General features: G+C 53.5%; 1 protein-coding gene across 1 annotated transcript in view; it reads right to left on the reverse strand.

Moving 5' to 3' along the window:
- The window catches only part of KIRREL3 (kirre like nephrin family adhesion molecule 3), a gene marked incomplete at both ends in the record, with an annotated part of 334,100 nt that overhangs the window by 34,762 nt on the left and 282,920 nt on the right, over positions 1–16,418 (reverse strand). The window contains one exon of the mRNA XM_082330666.1: positions 10,727–10,832. Within this exon, the coding sequence (XP_082186792.1) occupies positions 10,727–10,832 (106 nt within the window). The remainder of the gene's footprint in view (positions 1–10,726; positions 10,833–16,418) is intronic.

Genomic DNA, 16,418 nt, shown 5'->3' on the forward strand with positions numbered 1-16,418 from the left:
GCTGAGCCAGGCCGCGCGACGTTTGCCCGAGCTCAGCAGCGGATACGCGCGCCGACAGCCTACACATGGCAGGACGAGCCCTCTGATCGTCGTGTGGACTGGGGAAATTACCGGGATGCGCGTTCCTGGGGGGCGAGTGGGACCCAAGGGGTTTATTTTGGGATGCCAGCATCCATCGGGTTTTCTCACACTCATGCCATGCATGTTGGCCTACATTTTGTCGCTATCCTGAAAGCTCTTTTAAGCAGAGATGTTTCCAAGGCCGCTGCTTGGGGAATTAGTCAAATGAACAATAAACGATGTCGGCTGCGATCACCAAGTCGCCACTGGTTTACCGGAGCGGAGACGGTGACAGGGAGAGAAGCAGATGCTAACAACTTTGTCCTCCATTTAAATCCCCCTGTAATAATAATAAACGGCAAGAAAGGAGGAAAGAGGGACTCAAGAAGCAAAATCCTTTAGCAAAGCACCTGCAGGGTTGAGGTGGGTGCACCCCTGTCCCCATCCCGGGTCCTTCCCGCATCCCCTGCCTCATCACTCACACCCTGCTTGTCCCTGGCCACCTTCCCCACCCTCTGGCACGAAAGCAGAAAAACCTCAAACAGCGCTGAAGGTCTCTTCAATCAACGCCTTTCCGACCCCAGAAGCTCTAAGAGGATTCACTATTTATATCGCAGAAACACAAAAGCTTAGCATATTTTAAGCTGTTTGAAACGACTTCAAGGCAACTCTTCCTCTCCTTTTTTTTGACAAAACACATTGAGAAGTCTCCGAATCGAGCGGCAGGAGGAAACCCCCTTTTTCTTCCAAAAGAGAAAATAAAATGGAGGGATTGAGGGAGAGGAAGAAAAAAACCCCTGTGATCCAGCTGAGGATCACCAAGGAACACCCACCGGGGACGTTCCCCGCGAGATGCTGGCATAGGCCTTCGACAGCCTCTTGCCTGACGTCGCGCGGAGGCTATGGCAGTAGGAGAGGCGCAGGAGGCATCTCTGCTGCTGTACAAGTATAAGCACACACAGCCGTATCCTTCAGAGGCAGCAGAAGAGGTGCTGAGTGCTGGGTGTCTTTTTTTTTTTCCTCCTTCTCCCTCTTTTTACATTTTCAATTTAGTCACAGCATCTCTAATTTCCTTAGATCTGAAGCCACCTCGTGAGACTGGAAGGGAACGATATAGACGAAAGATGAGGGGAAAAAAACCACCAGTAATCTTGTAAAAGTCAGTTTTGAAAAATCAATTTTCTTGTGTGACAAGATTTGCTTAAGGCTTTTCGTTCTGTGAAATCAGCCCATCATCCTGCGGGAACGCATGAAGGAAGTGGCAAGTGTGGTTTGGAATAACTCAGATTAAAGACTGCTAAATTAGGCTTGAGAAGCTGCCACCTCTCCTTGCAAAAGGAGAGGAGATCTGGCCAGCGGAGCCAACGATGCTCCCTGCCCAGTCACCTTCCCAGTCACCGGGAGACTGTCTCGAAGGAGAGGTGACCAACGAGGCTGGGAAAACACAACCCTCGGATCTCTCCGAACCCTACGGATGTTTAAAAGAGGCGTTAGCAGCTTTGCTTGGTAGCAAACCGTCAGGTCTTTGCTAGCACCCAGAGATTTGGGCGCAAAGTTTGCTGGAAATGAGAGGCTTTGGAGGCAGGTTCGCTCCGACGCTGGGGAACGGCAGTGCACGAGCAAAGTCTCGAAGACTTGTGAGGCTGCCAACTCCCGCCCAGCGGGATGCCGGTGGTGCCGGCTGGATGGGGACGGCCACCACCGCGGTGCACCCCGGCTTTCAGTGAGCCCTCCTCAAACACGCCGGCAAAACCCCTCTGCCAGCCTCCTCCATGGAGAGGCTCCATCCAACGTGGCCGTTTGGGCTGGCTGCTTCATCACTCATTTCATTCGCCACCTTTAATCATTTCCACATCAGGGAGCGGGGCTCGAGAGTACAAAGCGCTTTCCTTCCCCCTGTTTTTTTTCTCCCCTTGCCAGTCATCAGACTCTCTCTCCTCTACGCTCTTTCCTAATTAGTTCGAGCTGCCTCCGAACATCTCCCACCCGCTTGTTCCCATTACCCTGACAAGCCAGGGAAGGGGAAGACAAATCTCCCCGTCCTCGCACCTCCACGAGCGAAGGGAGGCTCTGCCAACCCCGTCTTCCCCGTCTCACCTGGAGCCGTGTGCCTCGGCGCGGCCCCCCCGGCAGCCCAGCCTCACTTCCCAGCTGCAGGGATATTTATGCCTTTGATTTTATATTTTTTTTTTTTTTTAAAAAGCCTGTCTTTCCCTCTCTGCCTGCCACCCAGCCACGCTCCGCTCCCTGTCAGAGGGAGCTGGCAGATGGGGCTGATGCATCACGAAGGAGATCTGAAGAATTCATTCCCCGTTATTTTTCTCTTTGCCCAGCTTTCATTTTCACTTCAGAGCAAAGGTCCAGTTGTCTGGGAGGAAGCTACAAAGACAAACCCGGGCAGGAAAACAGAGATAGTCAGGAAAAATGTTACAGTGCCGATAACTTGAGACCTCTGTGTGCTTTGCATTCATTTCAACTCCCGCTTTAGCTGCGTTTTGCTATGTCTATAAATTAGATTTATTCTGTTGCTGCTGTGAAACGCCTGCGGGCCCCTTCTCCGCTCCGGCTTCTCTTGCCTCCCTTGCCAAGTTAGGCTGCGGGAGGCAGCGGGAGAGGTGACAGCCCTGCCAAGGGACGGCATGCGGACTCGCAGTGTCCTGCCGCTGGACAGACGGCAGCCTCGGCTGTTGGAGGAGGAGGGAGCAGATGGGAGGAAGGCAGCAAAAACCGGGAGCGCGGGGGGCCAGAGCCTGCACGTTGGCATAGATGAGCAGATTCCTCACGCCGGACTGAAGGAGGAGGATAGTTTGGGGGGGAGAAGGTCCTAAGCGTGCCAAGAAATGGCTGCAAAACCAGAGTGACCGTTCCACCTGAAGATGCTGAGATGCCTCCTGCCTGGACCAGACGTCTGGTGAGCTGCTCCCTGGCCCAGCCTCTCTGCAGCCTCCCGGTGAGCAGGGACCCCTGAGGCTCTGCAGGACCGTGCGGGGCTGCGCCGGGTCCCCTTGCAGTCCCCAGCGGAGACGTCCGGGTGTTTTTTCCCCTGCGAGTGCGACGCCGAGCCCGATGGACGTGGGGGAGCACGCCCATGCGTCCATGGACTTCACACCTTGTCTGTGGTCGCTGGCTGCTCTGCAGTGTGTTTCAAACCCTTGACAGTCCCTTTTAAATATTGATAGAGGTGTGATTGTCATTTAATAAGAGCTTAATATTGCAGATCCCCTTCCATGGCAGAGACTGCTGGGGAGACCAAAAATGTGCCAATTAGGTAGTGGTCTCAGTGATCAGAAGCTCTGGGGAATGCAGGGTACAGGAGGGATGTTCGCTTTTATTCTGGGCCTTTCATGAACGAGCAGAAGAAAACAAGCAGCATTCCAAACACACCAACTCCCGGGAGACATTTTTCAAAGCCATCTGAATTTCATATTAAAATATATTCAGGTCTTATAGTGCCAGAATAGGGAAAACGGCCACGGCTGTGGCTTGGCTGCAGGCAGCGCCAGGCATGGCCGTTAAATGGATCATTTGCCACTTCTCTGTCAATAGTTGCCAATGAAATGCATCGCCCTGAATCTCTGCATCGGCTTCCCACGATCCAATAATCCCTTCTGGCCTTTACAGCCTACAGATCTGTGAACATACTCTGCAGCAGCTACGTGGAAGAGGCCGGGACAACTCTGGTGTCATGGAAAAGCATTCTTCAAAATGGAATGGAAAAGCAAACTTCAAATATGCCTTCCCCTCGCCTTTCCCCCGGGAACAGAGATGTTGTGCGCATCCAGAAGCCTGGCTGATCAAGTGAAGGAGCAATGGAGAGCCAGCTGGAAGAGAGAGATCTGCTCCCAGTGCCTGGGGTGATTTCTTCTTCTGCTCAATGGTCCTGGCAGCAGGAAACAATTCCTGAGACTCTTCTTTCCCTAAGACCCGAATTCCTCGGCTCTCTAGAGGAAGCACGTGGCTTCATCATGGTCAGATGAAGTAGGATGCATCCATCATCACTGCCTGGCCGTGGGGGTTGGCGCCCTTCACTCGAATCCTGCTTCGGACGCATCCCTGGGGGCAGCCCTCTGGCACGGGGGGACCCCCTCCGAACAGCGCCGATCCCTGAGGAGTGAGCATGAGGAATTAGGGATGGGAATCCCCGGCTGCCACCCACAAATCAATGCCTCGCTGACCTTCACTCTGAGCTTCCTCCTCTGCGACAACCAGACGCCTAGGGCAGGGGCTGTCTCTTCTCTTCTGCCCTGGGGATCTGTTTTGGAGACGTTGGGTCTATGTGTTGAGCCCACGACTGATGGATGATGGAAGTGCTTCTAGCAACCAGTTGGCCCAGCCAGCCACGTTTACTGGGGCAGTGAAGGTGCAACGATTCACTCCAGCCAAGCACGGGCTGGCCATCTGCTCATCCCCTCCTCCATTCCCCATCCCTTTGATAAGGCTCTCCTGGTCTTCCAACGCTCCTGGCTTTGCTCCTCTTCCACCCAACGTCAGCCAGCAGCACGCACTCGTATCGTCTGGCTCTTTGCCACGTAGCAAAGCAATGCCGCCCCACGAGGGAGCTGGTTCAAGCGTCTGAGCAAACTTGCAAGCCGCAGGGGTGCCGTTTCCAGCAGGACACGGGGCGCGCGCTCTCGGAGAACTTGACTTCTCCGTGGCAGCCTGAAGCATCTCATGAATAAGTCTGGTAAGATGCCAGCAGGTCCCAGAACTGTGCAGACGAGACTCAAAGTAAAAAGAGCAGCAATGCTCTGTGGAGTTTGAACTTCTCCTCTGGGTTTGTTAAAACAAAATGTGGGAATGCGTCTCCATGGAACGAACGCCTCCGAGACGGCACGGTGTAAGACAGGCAGGCCAAAGCACAGATGATGTGTATCGTTATTTTCTCCTTCTCTTCCCAGAGCTCCTCAATATCAGGTGCAATTTTTCTATATCTACCCGAACGCCAACAAATCTGCCACTTTTGCCCCCAAAACGCTCGCAGACCTGTACTTGGGCATGACGTACGATCCCTTGGAGCCAGCAGATCTGTCAAAGGTGCTTGGGCTCTTCACCCACGCGTCTCCCTGAGGCTGGGTGGGAAATGCCCACCCCGCACCCCAACCACAGCCAGGACCCTGGGGAGCAGCTGAAGGAACGGGCCTGGCACTGGATCTCTTCCCTGTCGTTGCCGCTTTGCAAGAGGAACAAGTCACATCTTTTTGTTTTCCCCTGCGCACAGGCGGAGGGAGGAGAGGACACTGTCCCCATCGGGTGCATTCCAGGGGCCAAACAAGAAGGTCTTTTCTACAGACCGGAGCCCAGCGAGCGAACCAACGCTCCTGCTGCAAGCCGAGCCATGCGGTGCGTCGGCGATGACGGTGGGGCTGAGGACGGACGGATGCTGTGGGCTGGCTCCGAGCTCCGGCACAGCCTGACCAGGCACCCTGTGGTCCAGGAAGGCAGCGTGGCTCAAGCCCTGACCTGCAGCTGCAGTTCATGAAGCTGGTTGATGCAGGAAGACCTTCACCAATATTTGGGCAGGCAGCGCCTTCGGCTTCAGCCCAACAGGGGCCGGTGGAGCTTGCTCGGACTGCACAAAACGCAATCCCCCTTCTGCTATAGGATGGGGAAGAAGAGGTGTAGCACCATCCCCTGGGTGGCTGTTAAATAAACGCTTCCCAGCTCCTCCTGACCTCTGCTTCTGCTGCAGCATCAGCTGCGTCTTCTGCCATGTCCTACACAATTACGGAGAGATGTGCACGTTGTTCACAGCTGCCGTGCTCAACGCCAGGGCCAGACGCCTTGCAGCAGCTGGGAAGGGATAGCTCTCTCTTTCCACCTCTGTCTGTTTGTCTGTCCGTCAGTCCCACGCCTTGTTTTGGAAGTGCAATGGTCCCCCGAACCGCAGCTGATGCTGGAGGGTGGCTCGAAATGTGCCCCCACCTCCGTGACTACAAAGATAACACAATTTGCAAAGGTCTCTGCTAGCCTTGGGGGTGAGAGCACCGTATCAATGCGCGAGAGTGAGATATGTGTTATTGCCCTGCCTCCACCAACTCCCCATCGCTCTGCAAAAATAATCATCATCGGAGGAGCCCAAAAGGCTGAGGGACTCTGCCTCTTGCAATATTAAACTTTCCCATTTTCTTCTGCCACTTTAAAGATTCTCTTTCTTACCGCGAGTGATAAATAATAACAGCAAAAAAACACCCCACAGACACACAACAGACATCAAAAGCCAAGAGAAGATTGGCAAATAGAGAGATCTGAAGTGAGCAAAGAGGAGGCCTGGTTGTGAGTCGGTTCACGTAGCCTCGACTTCTGTTGCTTTCCATTAATTTTACCCGCCATCACAGGTGGCAGAACAACGGCGACAGCTAATTACTCTCTCTCGCTTTCCCTTTCTTGCCCGTTTGCTTGCAGCAAAAGAAAGTCAGTAAATTCCCAAATTCCCCCCTCCCCATCCCAGAATCGTCCACCAAGAGGCAGAGGCGCGGGGGAAGCACGTTATTAGAGGAAGGCGAGGCGGTGCAATTTGCCCGCACATATGTTCGCTGCCTGGTGGAACCGTTCGCTGCCGCTGCTCCTCCAGCCTGGCACCGCGGCTACGTGATGCTCTGCCTGCAAACGAGCTGGCAGAGGCAGGCAGCGGCTCGAGGCAAGGGGAGAGGAAGGGGTGGCTTTCCCCCGTCATCGCTGGGACACCAGGGAGCCATGTCCGCGGTGCTAAAGCAGACGGGGACGCATCCGTGGAGGTGCTGCCGAGCCCGGGTTCCCCTCGAGCCTTTCTTGATGCTGCACTGGCAGCAGCAAGCAGCATTTCGGCGGGCTGAGCCGCTCTTTAGCTGCAAAGGGAACACGCTCCCAGGCGGAGATGGGATAAATCCAGGCCAGACGGGGTGCAAGACCCTATAGAGGCCATAGGATACCTCTGTGCAAAGAGTGCTCTGCATGGTGAGAGGGGAAAACATGCCAATGAGCAAAACCCCTGCCGCCAGGGTTAATTCACCCCTCTGCCAAAAAGACCCCACTCACGCCTCACCGCGACACCTCGCCGGCCCTCTGCCCGACTCCCCCCGCTCGCTTTTGGTGACACTGGCCTGCGCCGCGTCCAGAAGCGAGTGACAGCCTGGGTGACATCGCGGGCGAACAAATCCCCCTGGGGAAAAACACGCTCCTCGTCAAGGAACCGTGGCTGCCAGGGAGGGAGGGGGATTGGGATTTCAGCTCCGGCTTCAGCTGCAGGGCGTCCTCAGCTAAGAAAAGGAGCAGAGAAACCGCGTCTCCAGCAAAGGACCCCCCTGCCCCAGCCCATCCCCAACACCACGAGACACCAGCAGATTTTCGGGTGGAAGGGTTGTGGCTTTTCGTCCGGTTAAAAAACGCCACCGAGGCCAAAGATTTCGCAGAAACCTGTCCATTTTGACAAAATGTCATTAAATCCCCGCCCAGAAGAGAAGATGCGGCGCAGGCTGTAACTTTCCACTCCGGCTCTGGGAGCAGGTTGCTCCGAGGTCTCCTTTCTAACCGAGTTTTCCTTGCATTAAAAACCAGACGTATGTGATGTATTATATAAGAGAGCACGAAGAAAACCTCTTAAGGAAAAAGCAGCTGCCTTGATTTCATCAAAGTTATATTCTCTAGGAGGGGTTTGGGTGGGGGCAGAAGGAGATTTTTGTCTCCTGGGAAATTTTATTGAATTTTGCTTCTTTTCCCTTACCGCCCTAACGAAGAGAGTGAGGGGTCTGTGCTTAAAACCCCGGGACCGGCTTAGCGGCTAACGAGCAGCACGGTTCACGGATGCTTCCCAGCCGAGCGTCTTTGGGTGAAGCCTTTGGGTGAGATGCTCAACCTCGCTTGCTTTTCCCGAGCAGAAAAACCTGGGGTGCAAACCCCCTGCAAAACTTATTGCCCCTTGCAAATTCAAGCAAGGTGACAGCTTGCTTGTGTATTCGAAGCAGGGATGGCCCTGCAGAGCTGGCTGTGGATTTATGCCCAGAAAAGGGGATTTATGTTGTTTAGACTTTTTTCGTTTGTGCTCAGAGCTGTTTACTGACAAACATATTGGGAGGTATTAAAAATAAATGTCGGCTGAAGACCAAGATCTGGTATCTCTATCTGAGAATGAGGGAAGCCATAGGAGATGTATTAGAGTGGTTCTCTCCCCTGGGAGACAAAAAATATCACACTTTCTCTCTATTGTTTGTTTTTAAGGCAGAATAAGTTCATTTTCATCAGTGACGGGGTCCCGAGTGGCCCTGGGGATGACACCGAGCTCATGTTCTGCCTTTTCACACCTTTGAGTACCTCAGTCCTGGGGCTTTACGCATCCCACCCCTTCGCCTACCTCCCCTCCCAGCCAGCGGCGAGGTGCAGGGGCCTCCTTGCTCGATGTCCCGCTCCGGAGGACTCCAGGCTTCGGTGCCGAAACATCTGCCGCCTTTACGTAGTTAGTGAAGAGCTTTGGGATCTTTCGGAAGGGAAACGAATCCCCTCCCAATCACTCGGAGCCATTCAGTGGAAGGAAGCCCCACCGAGCGCTGCTGAATTCTGTTTGCTTGTCGCAGGTAGGGAAAAAGCCCTGTGTGATGTTAACATGTTAAGGGAACTTAGGAAATGAGAAACGCAAAATGCCTAGTTTTTTTTTTCCCCCAAAAAATCCCTTTTATGAGAAAGCGTAACCTGAAAAAAACACGCAATTAGTTTTGATAGTCAAGTCCATCGTGAAAAGAGTCACGAAGCGCTTTGCAGCAAAGCAGGAATCCCGGCGCGCAGGCGACGGGCAGGGTGACGTGGCCTTGGGACGGGCGGGAAGGGAAGAAGGGGGCTGCGGGCGGCATCTGCCTAACGAGACGGCACCGGAGACGGGAGAAGCGTGGCGGGTCCATCTGCTCTTTGGTGCGGAAAAGCAATCCAGCATTGGTTCGGCCAGGGAGAGCCGCGTACCCAGAGGGTGGCAACACCCAAGAGGAAGGAGAAAACCCAGATGGGAGCCTTCAAGGCTGCTCCACGGTACAGGGGATCGGCCCAGTGGGGGTTCGGGGATGACGGGAAAGCCCCTGTTGCTGAGGATCGGGCTAGATGCCCCGTCTTTGGAGCAGAAATTTTGCCAGGCTCTTGCCACCCTCTGGTTCCTCAGCCAAAGGTGGTTGTTTGCCTCCGACTCTACCAGAATCAATCACGGCGTAAGACCCACGTGGGACGTTCGCCCAGATCCTTCCCCAGATTGTCACGCGCTTCGTTTTCCTCCTAACTGTAAATATGAAAACAGGGCTATTTGTATCTTTGACATTAATTGACTTCTCAAATTAATAACTCTTCTGTGTAACTAGGAATGCAATTATTGCTTTGTTGTGCTGATACCAGATATCCAGCCGGAAGGAATCGTTCCTACCAGCAAACTCGATTGTACTAATTAAGCCGTACGAGCCTAACAGGAGGCGGGTCACGGTAACCTGTCCCTGGAGGTGCCTCCTCTGTTATTATCAACTGATGCTGTTGCAAAACCAGAACTGATGGCACGCCTGTGCTCGTAACTTCGAGGCAGGAGGGGTGAGCGGCTGATTGCAGCGGTGTCACGGGGGGGGACCTGGTTGCTGCGAAATGTCTCTGTGTTGGTTCAGACACGGGCCCGCCTGGCCAAGAGCTGGAGCCAGGAGGCTGAGCACGATGCTTTCTTCTCCCAAAGCGTGATGATAGCCCACCCCGCTTTCCATACCAGTATTTTTGTCTGCTTAGGCCAAGAAACCTTTGAGAGAAGGGGTGTTTTCTCATGCTAGCAGCCCTCATGCCCATTCCCAAGAGCCCACGGCAGCGACTCTGCTTGGTGCAGAGCCATCTGCTCACCTTCCGCAGTGAACAAGACCGACTGAACGCAACACGGTGAGCAACGAGCCTCGCTGCCGCAGGATAAAGCTGGGGCTGGGGTCCCACGCATCAGTCCCTGCAGTATCTTGGTGAGTACTGAGATCAAGGGAGGCCTGGGACTGCCTCGGCGTAGGGCTGCAGGCAGGGAGCCCCATCATCCCAGCCCTACTGCAGTTGCAAGCGATGCATTCTCTCCTGCAATTCTCCCCCTGCGATGGCCTCATCGGTGCCAAACAGCCCCTCAACCGCTCGTGCCCTGCTCCAAGCTCACCGTGGCCAGTGGAGGGGCACTGGAGACCCCGGCTAGCAGTGACGATCCCACCCACTCAAGGAGAATGTCCCACTCAAGGAGCATGTCCCACTCAAGAAGAGCCCATCCCCTATGTCCCTCCATGTCTCCAGCCCAGGCACCTCTGCTCTGGCCTCTTCTGAGCTCTGCTCCACGCTGCTGGGGTTAGAAAGGCTTACGACGGTTGCTTAAGGGTTACAGGGAGACGGCAATGGAGTTGTATTGTTCAAATCATAAAAGAGTATGCAAAAAACAAAGGAATTTTCCCATAATAGACTTTTCACTCGGCGCGCTTTGCTCGTTATGTCCCCAAACAGATGGCTCCGCCAGCTCGGTGCCAGGCCTCTTAATCCACTCCAAAGCGCCAGTGAATCTCTGACCGAGGACTTGCTGCATGCAGCAAAACGTAGCAGACGGCCGAACGCGGAGGCAATTGAAGCCTCTCAACGCCTAACAACATCATCGAGGCAAGAGCAGCATCGGGGAGCCATCGGAGCGGGGATGCTGGGAAGAGGACCGCAGCCGCCTTACCTGTACTGGGTGACGGCAGGGTTGGCCTTGGCGGAGCAGTGGAACTTGACAGTGTTGTCCTCAAGGACCGGCTGCGGCTCCACGGACAAGTTCACCAGGGGTGGGTCTGCAAAGAGACAGCGACAAGGCCGTGAGCGACGCAAAGACGTGGCACAGCACCCCCTTGCCTGCTGCCTGCCAGGCTGCTGAGTCTGGAAAGCAAAAGTTGGTCGTAAGAAAACATGGCAAAAGCCCTGAGACTCCTTGATGCTGTGATATAAAGTTTAGGGCTTTGTAAGACAGGCTCACATCATGCACACCGCTCTTGTCTTGGAGGGCTTCAGTAAATACGACAGAAAGGAGAGCCACGCACCTCATTCGATGCAGCATTTCACTTAAAAAACGTTAACGCTGGCTCTGATTCCCGTTTAAGGACATAAACTTGCCTGCTTTGAAAAGCTCCCATTTAATATCTCGCTGTGTAATGATGATCTTTTGTCTATCCGCTAACTTGAAAGTGGCATTTCTGCTCTTTCATCAGCCTAATCATCTCTGCCAAGCCCTTATTGGTGTCACAGGCCTTTCGGTTCTGCCGGCTGGTGCTCGGTTTCTCTTCTTTTTACATGATAAGCATCTAAATGCTTTAGCGGCAAAGAAAATTTAGGAGAGAACAGATGAAAGCAAGAGAGAAGCGAAAAGGGTGCAATGTTCAGATGGGGAATAAGAATATCCAGAGTTGTTTTAATTTTTAATGATACCTGAGAGGGGGTGTTAGCCCTCCAGCTTTAGGTTTTAAGGATGGGACCTCATTTGAGGGAAAAAGCAGAAAGAAAAGGCCTTGCGAGGAGTTTTTCTAGGTGCCTGAAGAACCAGTTGTCCCGTTGGAGACTGCGTTGTGGCTGCGGAGAGGAGCTGAGGCCAGCTCATCGATCCGGCTAAGGGGCTCTCCTGCCCTTAGTGGGGGAGTCTGATGCAGCCTATGCAAAAATACACCCTAAAATAGGATGTGCTCCATGTTCACCTCTACCTGCTGCCTCTCTCCTCTTCCTAAATATCTCAGCAGCATCCTTCCGCTGCTCAGCCACCCTCCCAAGCAGATGGGGCCGGGGGTCAGCCCTGCTGAGCTGAGGGGAGCCGAGCTGGCTGGTAGCCGCTGGCCCAGGGGACCTCCCTTAGCATCACGTGCGGGTGGGCATCCCGGTGCCCAGCGCTGGAGAAGGGGGTCAGCGTCGCAGGGCTGGAGGTGGCACGAGGGACATGGTTGAGTGGCTTAGGGACATGGTGGAGTGGTGGCCTTGGCAGTGCTGGGTTAACAGTTGGACCTGATGATCTTCAAGGTCTTTTCCAACCTAAACGATTCTGTGATGCTCAATTTACTGCTCGGATGCTGTGAAGCCATGAAGCCGTGGCTCTAATGCAAGCTCAAGGAGTGCCATTGTGCTTAATAGAGACGAAAGCTTCCCTGTTGGCTTCTCTCTCCACCATACACAAATCAGGGGCCTGCTGGAGAGATTCGGCTCACTGGAAACTGCTCGACGCCTTTGCTTGAGGGTAGGGGCTCGAACTGGGCACGCTGATGCGAGAACAGCTTGACTCTTCTCGGTCCCACTTTGCAAAGGTAACGGCAAGGGGCGAAGCCTCACGCGTACGAGGAGCTGCGGAGGAAAAAGCGATGCGGTCCGCCAAGGCACGGGAAGGGTCGGCGCTGGCAGAGCTGCAGGGGAGGGGAGGAAAGCAGCAAGTCTGTCCGCGTGCCGGGAGAGCAGGACGGCATCCAAAGCAACCCTGCATTATCCCAGCCTGCCTCTCCCTGCCCGGCGTGGGATGGGGTTGGGATGGCCCCTTGCAGCAAGGCTGGGGACGAAGGGGGAGTCTCCGAGGCAGCCTCGGCAGCGGCCTTGGCTGGGTGAGACGGGAGAGGGGAGGCAGCGGCCGGCGGCATATTGCAGTGCCGCCTCCTCTGCCGGTCCCCAACTCCTTCGGCCTCGTGCTATTTACCCAGCCAGAGCCCCGCTTTGTTGCGAGCAAAGCCACCTGCCTTCTTGATGGGAAATTATGACGGGGAAATTATAGGTATTTTCAATTTACCCTAATCTCATTTTAAAATGTGCAATTCAAATGACAATAAAGATGGGTGCAGTTGGGAATATAAATGAGCTTCCCCAACGTAACAGCCCAGAGATATATAGTGGGCTCCTAATTCATTTGCAGGCATCCTGACACTTCCCTATTGTTATACAACAGCAGCTAATCACCTTCCTCTGTTAACTATGAATCACGCTTCTCTTTAGTAGCTTCCCCATTGTTTGATGGTTTCGTAGCTGCGCCTACGATTTACAGAGGAGCCTCTTTGTATTAAAATGAGCCCGGCTCCCTCCTGCCCTCAAAATAAGAAAAAAAATAAATGGAGATTAAAAAGAAAAATAAAAGCCAAAGAGCAAAGGAAATGAATTGAAGTCTTTGATCTTGCCTTTCGCAAACGGGATTGGGCTTTCTAATATTGCGGTAGCTTCCCCGCGAGGCGGCGGGTGCCGCGGGTAGCGTGGGTTTGCGTGTGCGAGTGTGTTTTGGGGTATTTTAAAGGAGAAAAAAAAAAAAAAAGAAGAGACAAATTGTAACTCATCAGAATGTAATTCCACTCGGTTACAATTATAATTCCTGCCTGGCTTCTTGTAATTAATTTGAATGATGGAATCAGATAGAGCTAGCCTACAGGCAGCCGGGAGGAGAGTGTGCATGCAAATGCTCGCACGCCCAGGTACCGCGTATCCCGGCGAGCACGCTGGCACCGGGGGACCAGCATCGCTCCTCGCCAGCCGTGCAGGCAGCGAGGCACCCGAGCAAACCCCTCAGCTCCCGCTATTCGAAATCAGCACCTGGGAAACCATCGCTGGGGTCACGGGCTGAGCTCCACGGGCTGCAGGCACCGTGCCGCCTCTTGCACTGCTGCCTCTTGGGCCCTTCCAAACCTCTACCCTGAATCCAAAAGCAGCCTGCGGGCCAAGTGAGCAGGAACGAGGAGCTGGAAGCAGACTAAGATGCCTCTTCAGCTCGGGGCTTTCACACTCCTCAGTGGGAAGCACAAAAAGGAATCAAATACTCCAGTGCTACACGGATGAACACAGCAGGAGACCCTCCAACACAGCGACGTGGCCTGCGGTTTGCTCATCGCCCTGGTCCACAGACCCCCCGCTTGCTTTCTCCTACTCCCACCTCCTGCAAAAAACACGGACACAGTCAAATCCCTTCTCGCCATGAAAAAAAAAGGTGTAAAAATGAGCAACTGCACATGTGTGTGCAGAGGCTCGGAGCAAATGGCTTTGGGTAAGCAATAACCCCGCTCCTCCCATCCCGGCACGCTGGCTGTGCGGTTCCATAGAGCCACTGGGCTCTGGCAGTATAAATAGTTTATGGCATATCAAACTATTAAACATGATTTTAATCCCACTTGTGATGTTCGGCACATAACTCACAGGAGGCTGACTTTGATGTGGCTGGTGGAAGGGAAATCACATTGAACAGATGTTCCAGCTGGAGTCGCTTAGTGTTGCCATTACGGACCCGGCTCTGCGCTTTTTTTTTTTTTCCCCAGTTCCTTTTTTTCCCCCCCTTTTTTTCTTTTTTGGAAGGGGAGGGTTTTATGACTCAGCTATTTCATTGCTGCTAAGATGGTCAGGCAGTGCCTGCCTGAGATTGATGGGAGCCAAACTTCAGCTCTGCATCAGCTGAAAGAAGATATTCCCTCCCACCACGTGCATACACCCTGCGTAGGAAATAACGTTTCTTTGCTGAGCGTGAGCATTTTTGATGCTCTTTTGAGTTGCGAAAGAAAACGAAAGCAGGAGGAGTGATTTACCAGGCTGCTGCTTCCTGGGAGGGATTATTTTTGGCTGGGATTATTTCGCAAGGCCGTCTCTTTTGAACTGTGCAGCTGGGCAACGTTTGCTATGGTGCGAACAGCAGAGGCAGAGATGCGCAGGCTCCGGGGTGAAATGCGGCAGGTTGGGCCGGGCTGGGGAAAGCTCACCAGCCAAAACCTGCTGCCCACCTCCTTATTCTTGTAGAAAACACTTCTTTTTTCCCCTCAAGGTGCTGCTTCTCTGCTTGAAGATGGAAGAAGAGCCACGGGAAGGACCTCCTTTCATCGCCGGGGTGTGCAGCCTACCTTGCCTTTGCAGCCAGCCTCGCCCAGCACAGTTCCCCAGGAGAAACGAGTGGCTCAGATAATTTTTGCTTAAGGAAAGTACCTTTAGCTCTTCCCGAAGTGCCAGCTGCCTACGAGGTTGGGAGTGAAACCTAACGGACGGGCAGCAGCCAGAGCAGGCTCTTGCATTCAGGACGAAATCCACCCCACCGCAGGCTGGTTAATCCATCTTGGTATTTTTCTATCCCTCCATCACCCATCCAGCACTGGGAAATTGATATCCTCATTAGACCCCATTAAGAACAACATACTTTTAATAGCTGGATAGGATATTATTATTATTACTTTCACAGCATGGAGTATTTAATGGCTCGGAGTGGAAATTGGTGTTCTTTATTGGGTCTTTCTCTTCTCAAAGCAGATCCCATCAGGCTCCGGGATTCAGCTCACGTCTCCTGCCCCGCACCGTACAGCACAGTGTAATGATGTCTCCGGCTTTGCGTTGTTTGTGAGAACGCGTGTGCATCTCCAGCTATTGTAACTGTTTGCCGGCTGTGAAATAACCCATGCTATTATCTCATTTTATCTGGCCGGTTCTGTCAGGACATGCTATCCGGCGACCCAAGAGCCTGTTAATCTTCCGGCAGCAAAAGCTGCGAGTCTTAAATGGTGAATTTTCTGCTGTGCTTGAGTTTGTTCAGCCAGTTTTAATTGGACTCTGGAAAGCAGCTGGCATGCTAATATTGAACACCCTGCATTTGCAAATTGTTGGTAAATACAGCTGCAGGAATTGTGTGTGCAAATGAAGCCCGGCTGGAGGGAGGTCAGGATGAGCCCGAGAACAGCAGCTATTGCAGAGGAGGAGGGAAGAGATCTGCGAAATGTGAATTTTTGAGGAAGGAAGATATTCCTTCATGGATTTACAGTAAAGGGAAATGATACGGCTCTCGACACACACCTGCCCCCATCAGATGGTGATTGACACTAGCTGTATTTCACGGCAGGGAGACTTCCCACCGATTAGGTGTCTAACATGCTATCTCAGTGGAGAACAATACAAAAAACTTACTGTTGAACAGCTTGTAAGACTGGAAACACGCCTTTTTGTACCAGAAATCTTAATGGGCCTTATCTCTGCTACTGGCCGCGTCCAGAGATGTTGCTTTCTCAGCCAAAGACAACTGGGATACATCCCTGCTCCAGAGAGCCCAGAGGCCTGGATCAGGGCACGCATCCGTCCACCTGCAACGCCCACCGGCCGCCCAGAGCATGGCAGCTGGTGCTGCTTTTGCTCAAAACCATGGACACAAGACGGAAAAGCTGGGAAGCAGCCTGTCCCCAGGGGTGTTCACGTCCGTCTGGTGCCCCAGGGAGCTCAGAAGAGATGAGATCTCTTGTCTCTGACTTCACCGTATCCACGTACCAGTAAATCCCAGTAAAGGGAAACCCCCAAACCCCAGCATCCCGCTCCTGTCTGGAGTCAGACCCGTGCGGGCAGCCCTGGGGCAGCGATGGACAGAGCAGGGAGGTTGGGATCACACAGTACCCAGAGGCAGCTCGGCCGGCCGT

The sequence above is a fragment of the Platalea leucorodia genome (assembly GCF_965183815.1).
Source record: "Platalea leucorodia genome assembly, chromosome: 20".
Lineage (NCBI taxonomy): Eukaryota > Metazoa > Chordata > Aves > Pelecaniformes > Threskiornithidae > Platalea > Platalea leucorodia.